At 47.6% G+C, this 26,705-nt stretch overlaps 1 protein-coding gene and 1 long non-coding RNA gene across 4 annotated transcripts; one reads left to right on the forward strand and one right to left on the reverse strand.

Moving 5' to 3' along the window:
* Positions 1 to 4,756: 4,756 nt before the first annotated feature.
* Positions 4,757 to 26,700, forward strand: LOC149915919 (uncharacterized). 2 transcript variants are annotated; one of them, XR_016471296.1, is made up of 5 exons: positions 4,757 to 4,882; positions 14,539 to 14,673; positions 16,299 to 19,990; positions 20,558 to 20,723; positions 21,281 to 26,700. It is a non-coding gene; the product is annotated as an uncharacterized LOC149915919 (long non-coding RNA). The 2 variants fall into 2 exon arrangements; XR_016471295.1 differs by having other exon boundaries at positions 16,299 to 20,723.
* WNT8A (Wnt family member 8A) lies at positions 12,272 to 16,375 on the reverse strand. 2 transcript variants are annotated; one of them, XM_090150744.1, is made up of 6 exons: positions 16,186 to 16,375; positions 16,074 to 16,107; positions 15,735 to 15,873; positions 14,797 to 14,922; positions 14,512 to 14,753; positions 12,272 to 13,560 (listed from the first exon to the last, which is right to left on the reverse strand). In XM_090150744.1, exons 1-6 carry the CDS (start codon positions 16,254 to 16,256, stop codon positions 13,000 to 13,002), a joined length of 1,173 nt encoding a protein of 390 aa, XP_090006870.1. In that variant the 5' UTR covers positions 16,257 to 16,375; the 3' UTR covers positions 12,272 to 12,999. The 2 variants fall into 2 exon arrangements, with proteins under 2 accessions (XP_090006870.1, XP_031454220.1); XM_031598360.2 differs by having other exon boundaries at positions 14,512 to 14,654; positions 16,186 to 16,305.
* Positions 26,701 to 26,705: the final 5 nt, after the last annotated feature.

Genomic DNA, 26,705 nt, shown 5'->3' on the forward strand with positions numbered 1-26,705 from the left:
GGTGGCTGCCAGGCAAGCTCTCTGGTAACTAGTGACCTCTGAATCCAAGTAGTTACCTTGCCTATTGGGTTTTATTGGGTATTTTAATTTTGAGGGAGTTCATTTTAGATGTACTGCTGGAGTGCTGGAACAGAGCTATGTCCATAAAACCAGTAGCTCAATCTCTTTCCATAATTCTGTTTTGTTGTTGTTTTTTGTTTGTTTTTTAAAAGACTTTCTCTTGGAGCTTTTTTTATTATATGCTCATTGCCACCTGCCTTGGAAGTTATTTGTGAAACTATACAGGCTGAAGTACTGTGAAGTGTATGTTTGTTCAGACTTCTTGTCTCAAAAGGGTTTTTTTAACTTTAAGAATAGACCAGTTATACTGCCAGGAAACCTGAATGTACTTTAAACATGGCTTAAGCCTCCATCAAAGATAGTTCCACTTTGTCTACGTAAGCATTCCAGCATGCCAAGCTTCAGAAATGAGTTGCTGCTTGGCACTTAGGGCTTTCATTCAACATTCTGAGGCAAAAAGTGTTATGTGGAGACTTGCAAATCCTCATCTTTCTTACTTATGAACAAATTATCTTTTCCACTGAAGTTTTTAATATTGATATTCTTCAAAACAACAGTGATCTAAGCAAAATTCATAGATCAGTGATAAAGTGGCAGGTGTTTCTCCCATGGCACTGTATGAAGGGAAGGAACGACTCAAGCTTGCAGTTCTTTTCAGTGCCATATTGGAATAGCAGATTCTACTTAAGGCCATAATTAGTATTAATTTGTTAAGCCAGAGCACTCAGATCAAGATAGTTCATACAATTGTGGGCAGTAAATGTTGGTCCTTTTTGTCCTTAACCAGCAACAGTGCATCCTCTGCAAATAATGTGGAGGAAATACCCCTTCTGTGAAATGGAGAATCCTGGTATCTTTTGGATGACCCACTGGTAGAGCAGCTGCCCATAGTCAGAAAACTTCTGTCATCCAGACAAACTCCTCTGGGTGGCGAGGGTGTCAGCAGCATGACTGATATGCTGAGCCTCCTTGGGAGGATGTCTGTCAAATAAATTCTTGTTATGCTGCCTCCTGCCAGGTGATCATGGAGATGTGCCAGAAGCTCAGGGGAGAGCCAGTTGTTGGTCTTCTGAGCCAGAAAGGAGGCATTGTTGTAAGATGAAGCAGCCTGTGGGAGAGGACAGCAGCTTGCAGACAAGTGGGTGAATGATACTTCATTAATGATAGCACAGAGAGATTAAGAATGGTCTTTGCTTTACTGCTTGTGAGTGCTTTATGGCTGAGGGAGGTGATGCACTCATATAAAGGACTTCATGTAGTGCCTTGTATACTTACATTTGTCTTCTATAGCAATAATCTTTTCTTTCCCCTGAGAAAATCAGGCTTACTCTTCAGGTAGTGATGGATTTCAGGTTAACTCACTCTTGCATAGCTGCAGTACTGTTTTGAAATCAGGTTACTTTAAAAATAAAATAAAATTAAAAAATATTATGCTACCAACTTCTTTCTTTAAAAAGACTTTTAATCTGGGATCTCTGAGTCAGACAGGGTGGATCTCCTGTATTACTAGAGAGAGAAATTTTTAAAGGCAGTTGAGTGCAGTCTGTCAGCCCCAAATGCCTGGGCAAAAAAAATCACATATATACTCACCCTTAAGTCCAGGGAACTTTTATGTGCAAGATCCTAATTTGGCTCTAATGCCTCTTGATTTTGATAAGCAACTCTGCAAACCACTCCTTTTTTCTTTATAACTTATTTATAGTCAGTTCCTAAGCTCTCATTTCCTTGCAAAGAGGCAGTTGTTATTTATGTTTCTAGAATCTGCACTGATTATCAGGGTAGGAAATTCTGCACTTCCAAAAGCAACATCTCACTGCTGTGCTGGCTATCGGCTCTTATCTCTTTTTGGTGTTGTAAATGTTCTTTCCTACTGGGTGGTATTCCTGCTGCAGTGTGAATGACTGCAATGTTTTGTATGCATTTGGTTTTGTGTCATCCTCATTTCTCTATGTGAGAAAATTCCCAGCAGTATTTAGCGTACGCGTGTGGATAAATCTCCTGCATGCCCCATAAAGCAGTTTAGTGTGGGCCACAATAAAGCAGTCATTACGGGGTGATGTTTAAACTTCTGAGATTAACACAGCCTCTCAATTGCACTTACTTATTTTTATAGTGTAATTTAGCAACTGAACCATGAGAAGTTATGGCATAGCAAGGACTCCTTAAAAACATTGGTCCCAATTATTCTTTTGGTTTCTTCATGGTGTATTCAGAACAATTCCACTCTTCTGGCTTAAAAAAAAGAAAGAAAGAAAAAAAGAAAGAAAAGAAAATCAGAGAGCTGCTCAACTGTTATGTGATACACACATCTGAAATGCAGTCAGATGCTGGCATGGCACATCCTGCACTCCAATTGAAAGAAGAGTGACTTGAGCCTGATTTCTCTTCAGTGAAACATGGGCAATACTGTTCCCTGTGTGCAGAACACTTATCATAGGCCATTTTGCAAAGGAAAATTTGCAATGGTGTTTTTGCCTGGAAAAGGGAAGTTTGATCAGGCCTCTCTGAAAACCAGATGCTTTTAATGTGGCCACCACAAATGTAGATAGCTGTGAGATCATCCTCTGCTAACTTACCACTTCCATCAAAACTATGTCATGAGGATATTTCAGAATACTTTATTGTGGTTTTTTTTTTCTTCTGAGGTCTTCCATGTAAATAAACTGAATTGACCAACAAAGTTTTGACCGTGACTGTCTTTGTTTTGCAAAGTTCTCTTGTAAACAGACACCATGCTGGGCTTCCCTGAATAGCTCCATCAGTGCAGTTGAAAGGGAGCAACAAAGGCATAGGAAATGAAATGTCCATTCAATTTCCTATTCATGTAAATGATAGTCTATCATACTGATTACTAGGTTCATATGGTTAGGATCCGTGATAACTCTTAAGCTTTTTATTGCCTTTTTAATGAACTGCAATACAACGTTGCCTCACCTGAGCACTGAGCTGGTATCGAGGCATTCTCCAAACGCAGTGTTACATTGGTCATTACCTACAGAGAAGTATCCTACCACAAAGTGCAGCAGTGATGCAGCTTTACTAGTTACCCAGAGTGTTATTCCTTTAGACTACACAGCATACCTGGGAAGAAATTTTCTGAGTAATTTATAAATGTATTCTTAATGATGATACCTAATTTATTGATAACAGTTTTTCTCTCCAGATGGCAGAATGCTGTACAGAGGAACTAGTGGGGCACAAATGGTACAAGTGTGAAAGTCATGTACAGAGAATTCAAATGGGCCCCCTCAGGTCATCCTTTGAAGCAGCAGCAGAATCAATAAAATACATCACTGTCTTTTATTCCAGTTTTGTGTCTTACAAACAAAGCAGTATATTTCTTCATTGAGAAATGTCCATTGTAGCTAAGGAGATCTAGCACCATGTCCTTGATGTGTAGCCCAATCTAATGTCCTCTGAGTTCATGAGGAAAAGGTTCTTCATTGTCTTTTTTTGGAAAAGAATTCAAGTTAGTGCTATAGACTTGTAATCTGGGCTTCTCCATCAGACTTCTGTCTGCCTAGCAGCTCAGTTTTTCCATCTGACTGTAGGCAAGTATTCACATGATCATCCAATGCACCGAATGTTTTAGGGGCTAAGCACTCCATCTGTTAGGGCATGACTGATTGTGCACCTATTGCTTGCACTAGTTTTTGGAGCAGACACATGAGTAAACTGCACAAGCAGATGGTTACTGCAATCGTGTTGCTGTGATGGGCACATTTAAGTATCTACTGCTATGTGCAAGTAGGGAATTTAACAGCTGGGTTGTCAAAGTTTGCCCATTGTTTGGAGCTGGGATCATTTGGCATACGATATTTTGAAATGTTTGTGGTTATTACCTGCATGTGTATAGAGAGTCTATGTGTGTGGTTGTGTGTTTTAATGAAGAAAGCAGCTATCAGTGTAATAATGTCTGAAGATAAATCCGTTTATGAATTCTGATCTTCCTAAGTTAGCTATCAGAAACTAGTGGCTGGTTTTCTTCAGTCCAGCCAAAGCTTAGTTTTAAAAAATAACATGTATTAAAGAGTAACCTTAAAGGATGAATTCATTTAACACCTCATAAGAATATCTGGTGGTGAAGAAAAAGGTGGTATTCTAGCATGTCTTCTTGTAAGGCAGTGCAGTAACAAATACATGCAAATTCAGTCTAGTGGGAATAATCTGAAACCAAAACAGCACTTCAACTGCAAAGTCATTAAAAAAACTTTCATGTAAGACAGCTGTGGGAGAAGGAGGTTTGGTATCTGTAATGGAGACACTGAAGTCGTACTTCAGCTATAGAAGTGAAAATGTGCAGGGGCAGCAGAGTTCTCAGTTAGTGTCTCTGTTGTACTGGCAGATCTGGAGTGCAACTCCTACACTGCTAATTCACCTCCATCAAGATGTGTGAGTCTGCCACAGGGTGTATTGTGTATTCTATCACAGATTTACTGCAGCAGATGATGTTGGGCTACATCCATAAGTATTATAATTTCGTGTGATTCTACTAAGGGTGATATCATACCAATTTGGATATGATTTGAGAACGTTAAGTTCTGATGGAACAAACTGAGAGTTCTGGGTTTTCACTCCCTTGTTGTGATGAGGAATTGGATCTTGCTGTACTTATCCAGCTGGATTGAAAAGCAACTATCTCACTTTCACTATCTCATTGTCACGTGGCATTAATTTGCTGTTCTGCTACAGGTTTTCTTCATTATGGTTGAGAAAGTTTGAACATTTAAAAAAAGGAAGACGAAATGACCATTAATATGCACAACCCTCCCTGCATATGAGAGAGCAGTACCTGGTGCCAGGAGGATTTTCCACAATTAAGGTGTGTCTCTTATGTGCACACATGCAATGTTAGCTTGGCTGTGCTCAGAGAGGTTGTGGGTTTTACACAGTGGTCCAGAGATACAGATTTGCTGATGGGAATTTGTTTAATGTGTAGAAGAAAAAGTGAACTTCTGAAAGCTTCTTCTTGTCTTGGTAGAGAGTGTAAAGGGAACATGCTGAGGCATGTCTTTTTCTCTTTGCTTTAATCAAAAGTGAGAATCTGTTGATTAAATACAAAATAAGGAAATTCCCTTTTTCCCCTCACAAGAGTGTTTTGGTAACTGAAGCACTTTCACACTTGGAGAGATGGGCCTGTTTAGCAAGGGAAAACCAAAACATTCCAGTGCAGCTAATACTGCAGCTTCTCTGGTGCCTTAAGTTCAAGCCACAGCAGGAGGTGCAGACACCTAATGGAGATGCAGTCGCTTTCTGGATCTTTTCTTTGGAAGAAATAATAAGATGAGTCACAACCCATTCTTCTAAATCAGTAAGGCTCTTGGAGATGAGAGAAGGCTAAAGTCTTGCAAGTGGTGTTGCAGTAGAGAGAAGCAGAGCTGTTCCTTCAGAGTATTCCAAAGTCTCTGTGCAATGGGACAGTCGGACCCTAACTGTCAGTGCTGCTGTACCAGAGTTTTTCTTGTGGAAATCAAGTTCTTTTGTCATCAGCCTCAGCTTTCACAGAGCTAACACTTTCTTGAATAACTATAAATACAGAGATAACATACTGAGAAGATATCTGAAGCCTTAATATGGAGGAAATTTTGGTGGTGCATGTGAGAACAGATGTGCCCGTATGAATAACAATGGAAGCTCATGGGATAGTTTATTTCAGGCTTGACTCTTCCTGATGTAATGCCAGCTATGTAACTTGGTGCTGTGCTGTTAGCTTACTAACATGGCTCGGGCAATTTTCCTTGGCTGACACACCTGGAAAACTGATTTCATGCCTGTTTTTTGTTGTTGTTGTTGATTGTCTTCATTTTGCTAAATTAGTTAGACTTGGTTTATGAAATAAAGGGAGCCATCATGTCCCCATGGTGTAATTCTTGCCATACTGCTGGAGTATTCACTCCACCTATGAGCCACTGCATTTTCAGTGCTAGAAAGTCTCGTCTGTGGGAAAACTGTTTGTTTGTGGGAAAACTCCTGTGGTTAGTTTCAGAAGATTGAATGGAAGAATTGTCAGTGGTAGCTTGATTACGAGGCAGAGTGCTTAATGCAAGACTGAGCAAATCATGGTGATGTGGAAATTAATTACATCTTCATGGGACAGAGAAAGTACAAGTGTCCCAAAGATCACCATGGGTTTAAAACTCAGCTCAGCTTCCTATCAGAGGGAACTGATGGCCTTTATCACAGTACTCTTTGTGATCTTTCTCAATACTTCTTTTACTACAGTTCTTATTAAATTAGTGCTGGCATTGTACAGAGCACTCTGTACTTCATTTCACACAAAATCTGAAGCCTTTTACACTGAAGCAGAACTGTGGTGAATGCTCAGCCAGAATGGTGCCTTCAGAAGAGGAGATTACCAAAAATGTTCTAAATAAGACCCTAAATAAGCACTTGCTGGGTTAAACCACAGGAAACTGACTTTTGGCCTCTATCTTGCGTGACCATTTACACTATCTCCTTATCAGTGTACCTGGCCTGGCTCCAAGAGATTGGATGGTGTTTGGATACAAGAGGTACAATTTAGAGCTCTGGGCTGCTTAAAAGGGACCAGGTGGTGATCTGTGACTCTGGAGATCAGAGAGATAAAGCCCCGTGGTGGGCACATCCCCTGTCCTGCCACTGGTACCGGCCAGGTTGGGCTTCTGGGCACACCTCAGAGATGGGGACGGAGCACTCCTAATGGGAACTGTCTCAAATCCAGATTCAAGTCCCACAGCCTGAGTCTGTCTGTGGTAGATGGAGGAATAAATGAATGTGCTGCTGTCAAAAGATGTTTCATAGGGAATGTAAATGGCTGTTGGATAAAACAGGCTCAGACTGCTGATCCACAGGATGATATCCCTGGCACCCCCGAGGGAAGGCTATGGGACAAGAAACAACCACGAGGATAGCTGAAAGCTGGGAAGCACAACTCTGCCCTGGGATAGGGCTTATTTACCTATGCACATCAAAGTTTAAATATAGTTGCTTTGCTTTTGGACTTGAGCTAGCTCAAGCAAAACCATCCCAAGTCCCAGTGCTGTGCTCCCAGCACTCCTGCCCAGTATTAGCTGCTGTCAGTGCAGCACGGATGTTCCCCAGAACCATGTTTGCAGCCTACCACTTACCAGTATTACCTGCTTCATAGAGAGTGGCTGCAATGCTGGGAATGCTCAGTACCTCGGGAGGTACTTGGAGCTGTGTTAATGTAATTACTCTCTTTCTTATTGCCTTCAAAATCCACTTAGTGATAGGGAGGAGGTTCCTTGTCCCTGTAATGGGTGGTGGCAGCTGGCCAGCAGAACTTCTGCCTGGCAGGAGTGGAAATGCAGAGCTGGCTCAGATTTAACTTCAAGGCACTGGGCAAAAGGGAGAGAAATAGGTATTGCTGTCTCTAAAGTTGTCATCTACCCTTGATAGGCAAGCAATGGAAACGTCGGGCCAGGATCGTTGTGAGTTAGGAAAGTCTGTGGAATTGGGAAGAGACAGGACAACTGCTCTCCTCACCCTTGTTTGTGTCTGGCTGAGCTGTGGGATGAGATTGAAATCTCACAGGAGCTCCAGCGCTTTCACAGCCTGATGTGTCAGAGCAGGGCACCCATCACAGCATGGTTTGAGTGCTGGGCACGATGGCCGTGGAGCACAACCACAGCCCCAAGCGCACAGCTGGCTGAAGCACCCCAGCCTATGAATCTGAGCCCAAAAGGGGTAATGGTTTGTGCCCCATTGTTTTACAGTCTTTCCTCCAACCTCATCATTATCTCTTTTATGGCATTCTGTGAGCTGTTGAAAGCATTAGAGGAGGAAATTAAGGGCTGTATACTGTCCGAGCTCTGTGGTTGTATGTCCCCCGATGAGCTATTCTCTCCTGTACATGCCCACAAGTGTGTGGCTTCAATTCACATTGCATAGGATAGCAAAAAAAGATGAGAGAAAAAAAGAAAGAAAAGGTAAAATACTATCTAATATTTCCCTCTCTCTTCCCCCTTATTTCTTCCTCTCTGTAAACCTCTACATCCCCTTCCACAATAGACTTGGATTTCTCATCTTTCATTTTCTGTTCCACTCTGGCCCACACAATGCTGCTCTTCTCTCACCTGCATGAGGTGAGCATCCCCAGCTGCAGCCACCACTGCTGTCTACTGTGCTTGAGGTTTCCATCAATGCCCTCCACTCTGACACTCAGTTCAGAGCCTCTGGAAGAGCTGAACTGGGCCTGAACATGATACAGACTTCAGACTGGATCTTTTTTAAACCCTAAGATGTCTTTGGTTGAGATCCTCTTGGGTCAGGAGTGCTCCTATGTGAAGCTGTCCCAGCAGAAACACTGCATCCAAGAAAGATTTTTTGCTCCATCCTCTTTCTTGTTCATAAGCTAGAGGCCACCAGGAAAGTACTGTGTGTTTGGGGGAAAGGAGGAAGAAGGAATTAATTCTGAGACTACATAGCAAGTAACATTTATTTGATGGCATCTCTTCCATAATCTCCCATTACAGGGCTCATCACCTCCAGGCTTGTTTGAAGAGGGGGGGATTTACTTCACTTTTTGCCAAAGTGGCAGATGTGAGATGTATTCCGGGAGAAAGCAGGAAACTAGAAAAGGGAAAGCGTGGGGTGGAAGCAAGTTTCTGGCTCACTGCAGAGGTGCACATCTGGGGTAGGTCATCTGCTGCTTCCAGCCACCCGTGGGGACTTCTGGAGAGAACAGCCTGCCTCACACACAAGAGGTTCTCATGCACCTCCACGTGCCTGCAGCAAAAGTGAGGAAGGACCAGCAGGCAGGCAGCAAATTCCCACCCTGCCTTACTGTAGGTGTCTTCTCTCCCTGAGTTGTAACCCTGCCCAGCAGACCCGCTGTGCCTTTTGTACAGGAGTGTGGCACAAATGCTCCTCAAACCTGGGCTCACCCCCTCCAACAGGGAGGGCAGCTGCAGCACCACCCTGCAGATGGGTACCGTAGGTGTTCTCCCCACTGAGAAGCGTTTGGGAAACACTTGTAATGCTTTTTCTCAGGTGTTGCAGAGAGGATTTGTTTTGTAAATAGCAAAGCTCTTAATTACCTTGACTTTAATAAGACTGAGCTGAAAAGGTGTTAACAAGTTTCTGTTGGGTTGTGCTGGCTGCGAGCCACTGCACAAGGCTGTGCAATGAGAAGGTGGGTGAAGTTACTAAGAAAGTACTTCTGCTCAATAGAGAGAAAAAATTACTAGGCCCGGGGTTAGCCAAAGACCTGGAGTAATGTGAATTTGGTAGGAAAGGTTTGAACTGAATTAGGAGGCAGTTCTCCAGCAGATTCAGTTTTGTTCTGGTGATATGGAGTGGCCAGTGCAGGGCTGGAGAGCCATTTCCTCCTTCTGCTTCCTGCAAGGCACTGATGGAGTGAAGCTCCTGTGTTCCAGGTGGGAGTGTGTGTGCATAGCAGCTCTGAAAACCAAGGGGAAACTTTAGGGGTCTAACTTTAAGCACCTCACCTACAAAATGTTACTTAGAGTTAGAACTGGTTTAAAGTCACTAACTGGTCACAAAAATCTCTGTATGCTCCAGCGATCTGGCAACCAAATTCCCCATCTTTCCTTGAAAGCCCATTCGTTAAAAAATCTCACCAAAGGCATTGCATGGATGCTTTTACATCCTTCTCTACAGATCAGGCATTAATGGAGGTTGATTAAGGGCCTTTAACTTTGTCATGCTAAGGGTTGGTTTTGCAAGTTGAAAAGGACCTGTGAGTTGTTTTCTAAGGCTGTAGGGAATTGCTGGCGATCCCTGGTTTCGTTGCAACAGATGCAGCATGACGGGGAATCTACGCTGCATATGAAAAGGTCCCTTACCCTGCTGAAGAGAGGAGAATCTAACACTTGTCAGCTTGAGTGATGGAGACTGGCATTGAGAGCCATAATATTCATGTCAGAGAATTGCCAAGCCCATGCGGAAACGTTCAAGATGGATGGCCTGGGGATGCACTCCTGACACTTTAATACGAGGGGAGGATACAGAGCAAACATCTCGTACAGAATTATAATCCATGAAAGGGCACTGGCAGCATAATTTAAAGCTAATCCACCCAGCAAAGAGTTTAACAGCTGAAGTGAAGCAGGTTTGAATAGAGGAGGGTTGTAGTGGGGCAATGGGGCTTCTGAGCATCCCACAGCAGGGAGTGAGCACTCGGCCAAAATGCAGCCACCCTGGAAATGCTTCCCAGAGAGCCATGTGAGCAGTCTGTCGGCACGCAGCCTTCCTGGCTCCATTTCCCTCTCTTGTCATTACTATCAAGTTGTGAATTAAATAGGCTTGATGCTCATTTTGCTGGCAGTCACCTTGTTGGTGATGTGGGCAGGCAGGGCTCTGAGCAGCAGCCCTCTGGGGGCACTGGGACTTTGGTTTGAGTTCATACAGCATCTGTTGTAGATTGTTTTATTTTTTCATCGGAATTGGGATTGTTATGTTTCTTATGGTAAAGCAATCAGGCATTTGTAAAGCCAGGTCCCCCTTCTTCACAAACATGAAGTGATTACAGGTGGTTGGGATCAGTGTCCTAAATTTGATTTGATTTCAGGTAATCAGGAGTAAATATGCTCAGGTTTAATGACACCACCAGTCCCTTTGCAGTGTTATGGTTAGAGACTGGGCCTTTACAACCTGCAGCTGACAAGACTTCACTTTACTGTGTGTCATCAGTTATTTTGAAAACTGGTATGTGAGATTTTGCTGTTTTGATAGAAACATGTCTGAAATGGTGAGGTCAGCCAGTCTGGCAGCCTGCAGCTTCTTAGCCCTCGTGCTCACAGTGTGTGGTTACAGAAAACAAGTGCTTGGGGTGCTCCCTGACAGCACCTGATGGATCGGGACCTGGAACCTTTATTGTTTTGTAGGGAATGTAGTGAGAAGTGATGGCTCTTGTATCCAGGCAGTGGGTGGGAGAGGGCTCTGCTCCCCCTGTACTGCACTATGTGTGTCAAGGTGTGGCCCTAGGGCACACTGTTGTCTTCTGTCCTTGGTCAGACTCAGTGTTCGCTCTGCAAGGTGTGAAGAAGTGGAAATTGATCTCATGGCTGATATTTAACTTTCTCCCAAGCTCTCCTCGCTTTGCATGTGGTCTTTGGCTTTTGCATAAGGTCTGATCACGCTGCCTCAGATAGTCTGAATTTCAGAAATGTAAATGCGATAAAAAAAGCAAAGAGATTTGAGGGAGAAAAAAAACAATCTTCAGCATTCAAATGCAGTGCAGCTGGTCCAGGTGCCAGCTCAACAAACTGCAGGCTGGGGGGAGCAGAGGGTGGTTTGTGGGGACCTGACCTGGGTGAGATGTTAACTGTGATCCTCCTCTGCAGTGGGACCGTCTCTGTATCTGCTTTGCAATTGTGTTTGTGGAATAACATCTCCTTCCTGCTTGTTTGCTTGTTTCTATTGTTTCCAATTCAGCCTAAATTCTGGTGGCTTGCAAACAGATGCTGTTGTGGCAACACTTGAAAAAGTGCTGGTGTTTTGGTTTTTTTTTTAGCTTTGGTGGTATGGCCTGTTTGCTAGCTATGTGAGTTTCGGAAACAGCAAACAAACCCCTAGAATGGATGGTTGGTTGCTGTAGCCCTTCCCCCTTTCAGGAAAATCTCTGTTGCAAACATAAACTCATGTCAGCCCTGCTCTCAATGTGTGTGTTTTGCACCTTGAGCAGCAGCTGTATTTTCTCCAGGAGCATCATGGCACACAAAGCATCAAAGCGTGAGTGCAAGGTGTGCACTGCTGCTCCCCCCCAGTGCTGAGACCCCCGGGGCTGCCCAAGGGAGGATCCCACCAGGTCTCCCACTGAGCAGCAGGAGAGCAACAGGGGAGCTGAGCCACAGGCACATTCACAGCTGGCCCCAGGTTTTCTCCCCCCTGCCCTGAGTTCAAAGTGCTCCTCTCGTGCCTGGGAGAATATTGCAGCAGTGCTGATGCTTTCCACATCAAAGCAGGACTGCCTCTTGCTGTCTGGAGATGTGAGGCTACAGACAAATTAAAGAGGCGTTGGAGCTTCAGAATGGGCTCTGGCCAGTGCGACCCTGAGCAGTCAGCACCCAAGGAAGGCTGGGAGTGCTGCAGCACGGGTGTTACTGCAAACCCTGTAGGGAGTTATGGCTGTGGCCAAGTTTCATTGAGGTCTGGGAAAGAAAAGGCCTCTTGGTGGCTTCTTGGATTAGTGATGAGGAATCTGGGAGGTGTTGGGTGGTTTTACACCTGAAGTGCTGCTGGGAAATTCGAAAGAAAAAAGCCACTTGTTTTCATTATGGTGTTTATTGCAAAATACAGGCTGACATCTAACTCTTTAGGGATGCCTTCAAAATATATGGACAAAACAGATTGTGCTAAGCAACAATTCAGCTTCTTAATAAGCAGCATTAGGCATAAAGAGCTTTGAATTCTTATTTGCTATCTTGGTTTTTTAAAAAGTAAAGGAATTGTAAACAAATTAATTTCACCTGGTACAAACACATGAAGCTGTCATCCATTCAGGTAGAGGGTCTGGTACTGAACCACAACATTTTAAAAGTAAAAAGCAACCCTGTAAACACAGTCCTTAAACCTACTGATGCCCTCAAATAGCTGCAGCTGTGCTAATACAAACAGCAGCACTCAGAAAACCCTCTCGCATCACAAAGTGCATAAGTTTCCCCATCAGGACTGCTTCCAAGCAACACCTGTGCAGGAATAGGAGTGCTGGGGTTGTGGTGCCTGCACAGAAATGAAGAAGCCCAACAGGACCAACCCTGGCCATGGTGCCCGTCCCACTCACACTAATACTGCTTGACCTTGGCTGGCAGCAGTGCAATGCGTGGAACCCACCGAAAAAGTGAAATTCTTCCCTCTGTTTGATATAAAGTGACTTCCCCAGGCAAGGCTCCTTCCCAACCTCAGTCATGATGAGGGCTGCCACAGGTGGAGAAACCCACAGGTCCGCCTGGCAGGCGGTTGGTTGCTGGCCCTCCCCTATCTCCTGTGGCCTTTGTTCCGCCGCTTGGTGTGGTTGGCAACAGTGGCATCGCGGCGGGAGCAGAAGTGCTTGGCCACCAGCTGCCGGCACTGCTCGCACCGCACCGTGCAGCACCAGTGGAACTTGCAGTTGCAGCTGCTGACCACTTCTGTCCTCCTCTCCTCCACTTTGAGGCCGCACTCTGTGCAGAGCCGCCGGCAGCTCCTCCGCTCCCACTGCGAGAGATTCTTGCCAGTCTGTAGGCACTCGCGGCCCTCGGTGCCGTGGTGACCCAGGCTGGCGTTCCTCGTGCAGTAGTCAGGGGAGTCCTCCAGGAAAACGAGCTCTGTGGAGTGGACGTGGTGGAAGGTCTCAGCAGTGGCTCCGCGGCTGTCAGCGCTGTTGCCGGCTCTCATCCGCCTCTTGTCCATCTCCAGCTTATGGGCTTGGTCATATTTCATTTTCAGGTAGTTGCCGATCTCCCGAAAGTCGGCAAGCTGGAGCCAGCATGTCTGGATGCTGCAACTGCCTGACACCCCGTGGCACTTGCAGGCTCGCTTCATCGTGGCTTTCACAGCCTAGGAGGAAAAGGGGCAGAAGCTGGAAGCAGCAGGTCATCGCTTTTCAAATCTCAATATACGGCACTTCTACTGTGGCAAGGAATGGGTCAAATGTGACTTGTGCCACAGGATTTCAGGTCCTTCCAAGACACAAACTGATGCTTTTATCTCAGCTCTAGGCAAACATCTGTCCTCATCACTAATTAAGAGATGGAGATAACGAGCAAGCACAAACTGTTGCCCCCAGCCCTTCTCTGGCCAGGGTAGAGGCAGGGTCATACCCTCCTGGCACGTCCCAGTCTGCAACTCATCTTGCTCATTGGCACATCACCTCGCACAGACCTCCTTCAGAATGTGTGAAATGCACTGGAGTAACAACAGAGAGCCTCTGTGCATCTCCTCCAGGCCGAGCACTTCACAGCTATTATCTACTCATCTCCCTCAGGTATTTATAAGGTCCCAATCACTGGTATCTATGTGAGATTACGCCTCGACACACCCTATGAGATAGGTATGCTAAGTGCTGCTGTCCTTGTTTTTACAGACAAGGTCTGGCCTGAGCCACTGTGCCTCCACGGGCCGGGTACCGAGCTCATCCTCACACCCAGCTTCCCTGCTGAGCAGCTTGGAAAAACCCACTGCAAGAATGTGGGTTGGTACTTGTGTTATGGATGTGAGCATGAAACTGGTGCATTTCTGAATAAACGGTATTAATAGTTAACTGTACTGCACACAGCTGCTGGAGGTGGAAATTGATCTTACTGCAGCTCCTGTTCAGGCTTAGGGTCAGATTCTAGCTATATTTTTTTTCCCCCAGCAAATATTACCAGACCTAGATTGTCACAGGCAGTTGGAGAAGGGGACCAGAACAGTTTACTAGGCTGTCTGATGTTGCTTCTGACATGTACATTATTATTATTATATTTGTATTACCAGAATTACTATTATGTTTTTGAATATTTGACTTACGAGTCTTCCAACTTCGTTGTTGTGCAGGTTGATCAGGGCACGGGTATCATGTCCTGTTTCCAAAGCATCCACAAAAAGCTTGGAAATCCTCTCCCCAAACTCCACGTTGTCGCTGCAGCCTCCCCAGACCCAGCCTCGGCCACCTGCAAGGCAGACAAGACGGTAAGAACAGAACTGCCCCACTGGGCTGAGTTCTGCCACAGGACATGCACTGCAGTGGGGCTGGGGTGATGGCAGCCCATCTCACTGCTGGTCAGTCACAGCAGATGCATGTCAGCATCTTACCTACACGCCCATTCCTGGAGTCATCACAGCCGCAGCTCTCAAAGTCCCCCATGCTGCAGTTCCTGGTCAGGGTGTACATAACACCAGCAGAGCTGATGGCGTGCACAAAGGATGTCTCTCTGGTAGCTGGGAGAGAAGGGAGAAAAGCTATCTCACAAACATATATACCAGTTCTTGTTTATTGGGAAGGAAGTTCTCTTGTGACGCCATCACCATTCTGAAGGAGCAAGAAGAGAATAACAAAACAGTCTGTGCAAAAGGTAAATGTTGCAGAAATTAAATGCTCCTGCCTGCTGTCACTTCAGGCTTCAGCATCAAGAGCCTCAGCAGCTTGGCACAATGTTCTGCAGGCGTCTCTGCATGGGACAGAGGTTTTAGCAACAGTGGGATGCTACAGTCAGCAGTTAGATCTGTATTAACAGTAGTCTGGATGCATGCTCCTGTTTTAGTTTCTTTTTAGGCTTTCCTATCAGAGCCAGGGTGTCCCAGGCAGCCTGATCGAGTGGTTGACAGCCCTGTTTGTGGCAGGGAGTTGGAGCTCCATGATCTTTAAGGTCCCTACCAACCTCAGCCATTCCATGATTCTATTAGATAGAATTTGACTCTGGTGAAACAATGGCTGGCTGAAGTAGATAGCAGTCAAATATGTCCATAACTTTCCCTTAAAGGCAGTTTCCTAGAGCATGTCCTTGGTTTCTCCCTTCCCCTCTTGCCATCTCAGGTGCCCATAGCAGCGCTTGCTGTGATGCTGCACAGACCAGTGCTGCAGGTAGGGCTGAGCTCTGGCTTAGAGAGGATACATGCCCAGAAAGAACCTGGGATCACAGAAGAAACACTAGCATTGTTTCTTAGGAAGACGAATGCAGACAGAAAAAAGCAAGCATAAGTTTTAGGGGTCAGAAAACCCTCCTCATCACCAGGTTGTTCAAGGCACTCACCACTGCGCAGACGGTTGTGGGTGGAGAGCTGCAGGGCGCTCTCAGGGCAGTTCCAACGCTCCCATCCGAACTGAAACTTGCACTCCTCCATCCCACTCTGTGCTCCTGCTGCCACGCTGCTGGAGTACGTCAGGTATGCCTGCATGGAGAGCAGCGTCAGGGCCTTGTCTTTTAGCTTTTATCCGTGACAACAGACATACATGGGCTGTGGGTCCTTTGCCTCAACAGGACGCAGAGCTGGTATGCTCTGGGAAATCTGGTTCCTTAGAAAAGCAGTATTTCTCATTTGCAAAACAAAATCACTTTGCTTAAATTATTGACAGTGCCTGTGTTAATTACCTTAGGTCCTGTCATCAGAAAGTTATTCACCGACCTGAAACAAAGAAAGGAAAATGAGCCGTGCCATTTAATGCAGGCTCAAGAGCATCTCCCCACACACCCCAAATCCTACCACGCTGCTGCATTGAGAACAGCCCCGTAGATGCCCACGATAGAAAGGAGGAGGAAGGTGCTGCCCCTCATGGCTGTCAGTGTGGGACCCGGCTCCCTCCGCTGATTCCGCAGGTCCCTGGCAAGGCTGCCTCGCCGCGTCCCGAGGTATCTCCAGATATTCGGGTCCAGGAAAGCTGCAGGAACCTGCAACCCTGATATTTATAAGGTGAAGTTCTGAATAGTCAAAACCCCCCCATTCATTTGCTACCCAATGACTTAATGTGGTAAAAAAGCTCCCTCACCAATGGGTGACAAGGAAACGCCTAATGTTGCACTTCAAAAGGCAGAGCGGTGTCACTGGGAGCTGTGATGATGTGAGGAGAGCAAACTTCCCTAACAATGGGCCACTTTTAACTCCACTCCACACCAGCTCCATCCCTTTCTCCCTCCCCAAGTGCACTTGCCTGCTCCCTTTCACACCCCGCTTGCGAGCAGAGGCCGGGACTCGAGCTCTGCGATAACAAACCCAAGAATTTCTACAGCGCCCTGCCAGCCTGCTCCCTGCCATGAGAGCTCTGTATCCTTTACAGATCCACCAGCGACACACCTCCCAGGTCTTCTTGACACGAAGAGATTCATTTAATGGTGTTTTTTTTCCCCTCCTCGCCTCCTTATGATGAAAATTTCCGTATTTCCATCCTGATAATAGCGTGCACGTCGCGGCAGCATTTGGAAATCTCTCCAATTCACGCGGCTGCAGCTTGGGAACGCTGTGTGAATCACTTATGTGGTTTGCTCCATGCTTCAAGGCTGTAATTAGGGGAACAGTTTTCCGGGGGTTGCGATTTCCCTGCAGCGAGGTCTGCCCTGGCTTCTGGCTGCTCCATGCACGTGAGCTCTGCCTCGGCCCCTCCGCTTCAACCCCGTGTGCTTGGAAGGGAAAATCCTTATCAGAGGAAAACCAAAAGGCCTCTTCATAGTCACGGTCATTAAGGGCTGCGGGAGCTGTAATGGAGCAGCAGCAAGACTTTGTTCATGGAAACTTCTCGAGTGGTTTTCCTGTGGCTGAGCAGCCCCAGGCAGGCTGGCTCTCCCTGCGCAGGGCTGTCCTTGTCCTGCTGCTCTCATTTCCCCATCAAGGTGCTGATATTTGGGCTCCTGCGGTTGCTATAAGGTGATGTGCTGGGGGGCTGCAAAGTGGAGGTTTGGGCTGTACCAGGGGCAGGAGCAGACTGTGCCTCAAACGTGCCCACTGATCTGCCCGTGGTGTGTGTGTGAGCACGGTGAGAGCCCACATGGAGCTCCCGATCATGGGGAGCCCAGGAACACCCCCATCTCGCTCCCATTGCTGGGCACTGAGCGAGAGGAACATCCCCATCCAGCCCCTGCTGGAGGGAAACAGGAGTCAGCACCGCAAAGCCACCAACAACCGTTGGCAGTCAGAGGATTAAAAATGCAGATTGGTTCAAAATGCAAAATGCCTTCCAAGTGAGCACCATGCTGGTGTGCTGCTGCCAGCACGGCAAAACCCTCTGTGAGTCAGCACTATAATCATTACCATCCCAAGCAGATCCTACTTGTTAGAGCTGTCAAAGGACAATTACTGGGAATGAAGTGTTTCCCATGTATCAACGAGGTTCATTGATTGAAGCCTGTGCATATGACTTGGAAATCTGCTGTGCATTTTCTAGATGCACACATGTCATTTGGGGCTTTGCGTCTGTCTGTCCCTGGGGACATATTGGCGGTTTTTTGGTTGGTTGGGTTTTTTTGGTATTTTGTCTGGGAGAGCCTGTACAGCTGAACAATTTTGGCGTGTCTGTTATGTCAGCTCACACATGATCCTCCTATCTAATGCCAGAAAAATAACAGCTTCTCTGGGCGTGAAGCGTGGCTGCAAGCACTCATTGCAATTGGCAGCTTCACACAGTTATTTGCCTGGGCTGTTAAAATATATCTTTCCCTATTAAAGCCACAGGGATCTTAAAAGTCACTTGTAATGTTGTCACTTTTGCTGGTTGTCAGTAAATGGAGAGCTGTGCACAGATGAGCCTTCCTGCTCTGGGGATTTGTCAGCCTGCTCAGACCCATGGGCTGGGATGCTGGTTTTGCTGGAGGACTTTTCCCACCACCCAGACATTATGGTAAAGCAGACTTTGCTCCTACTGTGTTGATAAATTTTGCACTTATAAAATGCTTTGCTCAGTGCCCTTGCAGCAAGAGAGATTAAATGTAGCAGTCTCTGCTTTGTGGTTGGGTAAATTGAGGCACAAAGACTGCTGTGCATCAAATCTCAAAGTAAATGACAAAGCTGTATGGGCTGTAGTTATTCCAAAGCTGATTGCAGTGTTTTGCTCCCCAGGTTGTGGGGTGGTGCTGGCTCATCCATCACCCATGGGACAAGCCTGTGCTCACCGAGCCCTACAGCTCATCTGCAGAATTTTGGAGGAGTTTTCCTTTGCCATTTCCATTCCCTAGAAACTCGTAGGAAAAAAAAAAAAATCAGAAAACAAAATTTCTCCTTGGTTTACCTGGTGGTGCAGAAAATGAACAGCCAGCAGTCCTTGAGGCCCCAAGCTGTGGGGTTGGTGGGACAAGCAGAGGCTCCGTGCTGCTGCAAACAGCTGAGCAGGGAATGCTGGTTGGGAATCGGTGTCCTGGATATTGGCCAGAGCCCCTTGGCTTTACTGACCAACTAGTGATGCTTTGTTTCTTATTTTCTTGCTACACGACCAAACAGACAGTGCTTTTTGTGAGATGATGGGAGTCCTGAAATATTTTGGTATCTGCCCCAAGTCAAGAGACTTTAATTGTGTGTATGCAATCCTGTATACTCATGAAACCCTATTCACATCAGAATACAGCATTTAAAGGAAGGCAGGCATGAGGCAAATCAGATCATACAAACACTGCATGTAGAAGCCCATGCAAAGAGAGACGGATGGGCCGTGTGGGGGCCACGAGTGCAGGGAGCAGCAAGGGGAGCAAGCACTGCTGGCATGGAGAACAGCAGATAAAGCACAGACAGCTCACTAAATTGCCCTGGGCAGGTGATACATTCAGACCCCTCGCGTCAAATCCTGCATTGCTGGCTCCATTACAATAAAATCCACCTGGGTAATTAGAGAGACACCCCCTTGTCAGCAGCGCCGGAAGCTGCTGCATTTTATTGTGCTCTCCCCAGGAAGCCACCCAAGCCCCCAGGATGATGCCATACCCTTGGATTGCACAGTCTCTCTGCCACAGGAGTGTTTTGTTTTGCTCCAGAATGATCCATCATGAGCACTGAATAAGTGCCCTGAATGCTCAACTCTTGTTTTCCAGTATTCCCGACATCAGGTTTCCCATAGTGGGCAAAATAGGTTTATGTCTGCTTTGTCTGCTGCAGTTCCCAGCTGCAGGAGCAGCCTGCAGGACCCAAGCCCTGGTCCTGCCAGTGCTGGGGGGAATTTTGCCTGAATAACGAATATGTTTTGGTTAAGGAATGTTAATTGAAGATCAGGTGAAACTGAAATTAGATTTTGTGCCACACCTACCCTGCAGGCTCAGTCCTCTTGATTCCTATGTTGGTACATAATTAGAAGTGGGCTCATGTTCACTGAACAGAGGCTTAAAAGCCCAGCAGTGCAGTTGGAGGGTACACTTTGTTGTGACCAAATGAGAAGCTCCTGTCTCCTGCCTCCATGCAGCAGCTCATCCCTCTCAGTTGTACCAATGCAACCAGTTTTTTGTTTTTAATCCTGATTTCCAACACAGCCTCATGCACTGCATGGTGGGGCAAGAAGTGAACTTCATCAGGGAAGCCCAGAATGAGCAACTCCAAGGTAAGAGGCTCTGCTATTGAAGGAGACACCTCCTGGAATATACTACAGAACCATCAGGGTCTTTAAAGGACCACAGGAGGTGTGAGGTTGCACAATTTGGGCTTCAAAATGGAGACTTCAGCTCAGGAGCAAGCTGAAATGTTGCTTCTAGCAAGAGCAAGGCTATTTCACTTGCAAGCAGATAAAGGGCATTTCTTCCCCGTCCTTCTCCCCAGTTTTGCATTACATGTTTTAAATCTGTCCTTCCCTGCTACCTTCTCTCCCCAATGACTTCTCCACTCTGTCTCCATGACCTCATCCACTTCCAGATTCCCCAAAGCAGGTGCTCTCCCACTCAGCATGAGGGCTATAGGCAGACTGAAGTCTGGTAAGAGCCCTGCTGTGCCACCCCGCATGCGTGCAGAGAAATCCCATTCTCTTGGCCTCAGATCTCCCTACAGCAGACCAAAGCTGCTCCTCACTCAGCATCTCCCCCTGGGAAGGGCTGTTGAGGTCTGTCTGCCCATCCTCCCAGAGCTGGATAGGTTACTAAATCCCTATGGCTATTCTGTGCTTCTTTCTCTGCAGCATCCTAAGAGGAGATAAAGACACTTTTGGGTAACCAGCTTAGTCCTGCTGCTGCTTGAGCTGCCATGAAGAGCAGAGCAGGATAAGACACAGGTTTCCACCAGCCCTTAGTTTGCCATGCCTCAGTGCTGTGACCTGATGGGCCTCACCTCATCTGCTCCTCCAGGTGTGTCCTTCAAAGCCCATGGGGCTGTTTACACATCAGCACGATAAAGCAGTGCCAGAAGTTTTGTTTTCCTCTCCCTCCTTAGAGGAAGTGTCATGCAAAGCAGTGTTAGTGCAGCACATAAGTTACTCCCTGGGTCTGTGGGTATCTCCCATTCTGCAAATGCAGCACCTCAGCAGATAAACTCCTGTCCAGGAAGAGATCAGGAGCCAGATATGAAGGAAAATTATCACCTCCTTCTTCATCATTCCCATTCAAACTTGAGCTAAGTTAACCGATGAATAACACTGCTTGTGTGGTGCTCCACAGCTCTCCACACCACCAGTCTCTACATGTCCCTTAGTGGCTGTGGCTCTGCCTCCCCTCCTGCCCTGACCCACTTCGTGTCCTGGGGAATCCCTGAGCCCATATACCCATGCTGTGGAGCTGGAGGTGCGTGGCTGTGCTGGGCAATGGTTGGTGGCTCTGGCAGCAAATGGGGGCAGTTTTCAATATCACAGAAGTGGTGATTTGAGCCGTGAATATTTTCCTAAGACTTACCTTCATTTTCATTGCAGCCTCACTCCGGGCAGAGGAGCACACAAAACTGCAATGTCTTTCTGGGGAAATTGGGATGGAAAGAAACATTCAGAGCTCTGAGTCTTGCTGGGAAGAGCCCAGTAACAAGAAGAGAGCTTTGTTTCTGGTCCTGCATTCCCAGAAGCACTGACAGCATGTTCATACAGAGGCTTCAATCAGCCTGCAGGTGAAGCTAGTGCTGTGCACTTATTGCTATATGAGGTGGGCAGAGATGTTCCCAGTGTTACCTGAGGCAACGACTTGGGGCGGGCTCTTTGGCCTTACTAAAGCAGCCTTAAGCCAGTGTTCGAAGCTACACAAAGGCTCCTCGGCACCCTCTCAACCAGCGTTAGGGCCCCCTGTGGGCTGACATCTCCCCAGGGCCGCCCTCTGAGCGCACGGATCCGTCCGGGCGGTGCCGGGGCTCCCCCTGGGGGCGGCCCGCTGTGTGCAGCCGGCAGGGCGGGCAGCTCCGGGCGCTGAGCTCGGAGCTGGGTAAACGGCCTTTCCCACAGGTCCGCCCCAGGGCACGCTCTGCAGCAGAGACCGAAGTCACAGACGGGTGTTGCCGCTCTGCGTGCTCACCCCGTGTTACAAACAGCCGCCCTGCTGTCCGAGCGTGGCTCTGGCATTCAGATTTTTCGGCTCGTTCTGCACACCGAGGGCTATTTTAGGTTAAGCTCTTCTATTTCCTTCCTTCTTGTGCACCGCTGACATAAAATGGCGACTGCGGCTTTCCCTGCGTGGGACCATACCATCTCCCCCTGGGCTGATGCTGCCAAAGCTTTCGTTGTTCCTGGGCACGTGTGCACACGTGGAAGAATGGCAGCTGCTACCAAAGCTGCTCCACGCCTCCATCCCCCCAACACCTGTCCTCACCACGCACCTCTGCCTGCTGAGGGCTGTGCAGGTGGGAGCTGAGGGCTCGGGTTGCCTGGCTGGTGCTGCGACAGGAGGCTGCACAGGGCACAGGTAGAGCAGGAGGAGCGGAGTGCAGGCTGTGCTGTCACAGAGCTGTGGCAGCAGTCAGAGCTGTGGTGGATCCTTCTCCCTGCACAGGAGTCCCCAGAGCAATGCTGCCGCCCTAGGGCACACGGGGGGGAGGGTTCATGTGTACCTGTTTTCTTATTGCTAAACCAAATACATGATATGGGGCCCATCTTGTGTTTCTTTACCTCTTGGAGGTGACCTCTCCAGTGCTCGCAAGGCAGGAGGGCTGGTCACACAACCTGGGCCGGCTCCCAGTCAGGGACACAGCAACAGAAAAACCCAATTCTTTCCACTGAGGAGGAGAATTGTTTCCAGCACCACGAGAAAACAAAGCAGACCAAGAGGGATTATTTTCCCCAAACAAAATGCTGTTTGAAAACACCCACTTGGAGTCACACATCCCTCCCTCCTGCCCTGCTTGCTGCAACTTTGCCAAATGCAAACATTTTCACAGCATCAGCCTCTGAATTTGTGCAGTTGGCTTCAGATGCCTGAGATAGTTGGTTTGTTCTGAAATCCTCTTTCATTCTGTTTGCTGCCTGCTGCTGGACCCCATCCACACACTTCTCCATGAACTGAATGAATTGTGGAGGGCCTTGCAGAAAACATGCAGCATCAGAACATTTGCAGTTTATCATAGGAGCTTTCAAGAGTCGTTGTCAGCAGGGTATGCAAGATGTGCACAAACCATCCCCAGCAACTGCTCCTTCCTGAATGGCCTGTCCTGAAATGACAGCAGTGTGTGGAGATGCTTGGCCTGGCACAGAGCTGCAGTGGGAGGCAAAGCTCAGCCCGCTGCCAGCTTGAGAGGCATGGGGTTGGATCAGAATAGCACACCTGCACAAGAACATCTGCTCCTCCATACCCAGTGCTGGGTGCAGGACGTGCAGCACACTGTGGGACTGTGGCTGCCCGTGCCTGGCTGAGGGGAAGGCAGCAGCTCTGCTCCCTTCCTGCTGCAGAGGAGAATCCAGCTTGGCACTGCCAGGTCAGTGCTTTCTAGGGCCCATTGTTTTCATCCCGTAATTTTGGAAGAAAATGAGTGAGCTGGACAGAGGCAGGAGAGCTGCCCATGCTGCTTCTGACTTGGGTTTTGGCCACACTGGGCACCTCCTCGGCTGTGCTTTCAGCTCCCTTCCATCTTTCTTCCCATGCAGCTGCAGTTTAGACCCTGCTGACATCGTGTCACTGTGCTCACTCCCTTGCACATCCCCTGCTTTCCTCTCCCCTCTTCCTCCAGTAGCAGGAGAGTTCTCTGTCAGGTTAGGAGCCCAGTGATGGAGCAGAGGCACAATGGAATATTTTCGCAAAGCTCCAGCCCCTTGAGCCTGGTGTGAGCATTGTGCTGTCAGACACCTCAGCCACCACATTAAAAAATAATTTTGGGGGAAAAAAAAGTGTATTTTGGGACTGGAATCATCAGGATTCCCCTATGGTTTGTAGCTGAGCTTAAACTGAAATTCAACAGGTTCAGGGTTTATCCTCCCTGCCTTTCCCTGTTATCAAACACCTGCCTTGTTTAATCAAGCATCTTCTGTATAATAACAACAGGAATGCAGATCTCCTCTGCTCAGCCAGGGCTCGCTGTGGCTGTGCAGATCAATTAGCAGTGACTCACAAGGAGACAAGGCTGGCTCTATGGCCATGCCAAGAATGCTGGTGTTTGTCTGTATATGATTCTTTTTTTTTCTGTGATGGGATTAGCACCGAAGGTGTTTTTTCCTTTGGAGGGTCCCTAAGGTACTGTCTCATTATGTAAAGCATCCAAACAGCAAAGGCCTGTTGCTCTTTAGCTAATTAGCCCCAACCCTTAAGTTCCTCACCTGGAGGTGGGCAAGATTTGTGGGAGAGGTGGCCCAGGTCAGCTCCTGCCTGCAGAAAGCTGGAGAAGGTCTGGACACTAAGAGTGGATGCTGTCAGTGAGCCTGGCTGTGGATGGGGGTTCAGAGCCGTTTAAGATGTTTCCTGGGGGCACCTGAGGTGCTCGGTGTGGTTGGCAGGAAACATTTCCCCAGCAGAGTGGCTGAAATGATCACCATTCACTTTGTCTCGGCCTCAGGTAATTAGCAACTTCCTGGTCTGTGCCCTCAGCCTGCCCTGCAGATAAAGGCTGTAATGCTGTGTGATTGTGATAACAGAGAGCCAGACCTGGCCCTCCTCTTTTTGAATCTTAATCTCCTGATGCAGTGACTTCACACTGTAGTAGGGGAGGACACTTCTCAAATTGGGGTCCTGTGACTGCGTGCCTTCAACTTCAAGCCTCTCTGAGCTGCTGATGGTAGAAGAAGCAGCCTCCAAATATGCCAGCTTGCAATATCTGCGCTGGGTGAGCTGTGGCCTCGATCCTTGCAGAGCCTTTTGTGGTGAGCAGCTGCTGTGAGCTCTGCTGTAACTTGGAAAGCTTTGCAGCCCAGGGCTGGGGAACTGGGCTGATGCTGTCCTTGACCCCAAAGCCTTCCTAGATGCATAAGTCACGCAAATAAAATTGCTAAGACTTTGAGTGTACTGTACTGGGCACTAAGGACAAATAGCTCAGCTGGGAAGAGGTCTCATGGGAGCAGTGTGAGCCTGGGGCAGCAACAGCTGGGACAAACCTGGTGCCTCTGGTGCTGTGGGCTGCTCTGGCTGTTTGCCTCTGTCCTCAGACCAGCACTGCTAATCCTTGGCTTCTGGGCAAGCAAAGAAGAGAAAATCTCTATTGTTTTCTTGCTTTGGCCAGACCTTGTTTCCCTTCCTGCTGCCTGAGAGCACAGCACAGACTTTGGGATCTGGGGGGTGTGGGTGCTTCCCATCGGCTCCACTGCACGCAGAGTTCTGGGTGATTTATCACTTATTGTGCTGAGCGAGTTGGCAGATGCTCCGAGCTGGCAAGGAATGAGGGAGATTGTCATGTGGAGCAGAATGCTGTCTTCTGGCACAAGAAAATGAAGCAAGTTTAGTCTTCGGGCTCACATGCTGAGTGTGGTTGTGGGGTGTGCTGGTTGCCAAAACTGTTGAGCAGGAAAGCAGTGGTTAATCTGTCTGAATGTTCTTAGCAGTGCAGGCTGCCAGCAGGGGCTGTTCTCTCCGTACCAGCTCTGAATGCTGTCTCCACTACCAGGCTGCAATCGTAACAGATATTTGGCCAAGGCCAAGCTCCCAGCCCTTGGGTGGAAGCACACCACATCCCCATCTTCCTCCCCCCATTTAAGTGAGGTGTCAAGGGAAGGAGAGCCTCAAAGGAGAACAAACTTGCTCAAAATAGGAAATTAGCAGCAGTGGAGTTGAACTGATAAGTAGCGACCCAAGTTGCAGTGTTAGCCCTTTGGGTAACACAGAGGTGATAGAAGCTCTGAAGTTACCAGCCCTGCACATAACGTGTTCCCCTTGGTCTCTCGGTCACCATTTACCTATTATTGCTGGGGAAAGTTGCCCATTTTGTGGCTGTGCTCTTTTTGTTTATTTACAGATCTTGTGATGCACTTTCATTGTCAGCTGTCAAACAACTGAGTAATGAGAGCCTTCCACGTCAACCATTCGTTCCCGTTTCCTGGAGCCTGTAGGCCAGCTGCACTTCCCTCAGCCATAAGCACAGTGTCCCTGCTGAGGGGATACACACTCAGTTATCCCCTTTCCTTGTGTAGGTAGGACCAGGCTGCAGCCCTGGTGGCAGCAGTGTATCTGCCCAAATTAATCATGTATCCCCCTGATATAACTGCAGACTAATTCCAGAGCTAACATGATAGCACATAACTGAGAGTGGGACCAGAGCAGACTTCTGTTGAGCTCTCCCCAGCCCAGAGAGGGTGTTTCTGCACCATTAGTATTGAAAACCTAATGATACCTTGTCTGCTCTGAGGGTTTGTTGCATGCCTGTTTGCTGCAAAAGGTGTCTCACATCCCAGAAAATCAATGCAGTAATAATTTTATCATGAATTTCTTTTCTTTATTGCCCCAGAGACCTCCCAGCATTCTCATGTTGCTTGGTATCGGGTGGGCAAAGGGCTGTACCAAGGCTGATTGGATCTTGATAGGTTAACAAGGGCAGAATACCAGTGAGAGAGCTGCACCATTCCCACCTGAGCTCCTAATGGGAGTCCTTCCTCAACCCAGCATCAGTTTATCTTGGAGATCTCCAACCTGCTGCTTGATAGGACAAACAAGCTAACACCTTCCCATCTTATTCACGCCCTTCTCCAAAGGTAAGATTTGCTCCCTGGAGCTTCCCTGAAATGCCCTCTTACATTTGATGTGCTCAGATGAAGGCAGATGCCATCACACCATCAGCTCAGCACATCCCTGTGCAGGCGGAGCAGAGCTGCTACCTGCAGTCACAGCTACCTTTGCTGTTAGATTTACACAGCAACTCCTTTTTGTGAAGTCTCAAACACAGCTGGATGGAAGAAACTTGTTCATTGTGAGGTTTAGGAAAACATTTTTATGCAGTTGGTGGTT

The sequence above is a fragment of the Phasianus colchicus genome, chromosome 15 (assembly GCF_987193195.1).
Source record: "Phasianus colchicus chromosome 15, bPhaCol1.hap1.1, whole genome shotgun sequence".
NCBI classification, from domain to species: domain Eukaryota; kingdom Metazoa; phylum Chordata; class Aves; order Galliformes; family Phasianidae; genus Phasianus; species Phasianus colchicus.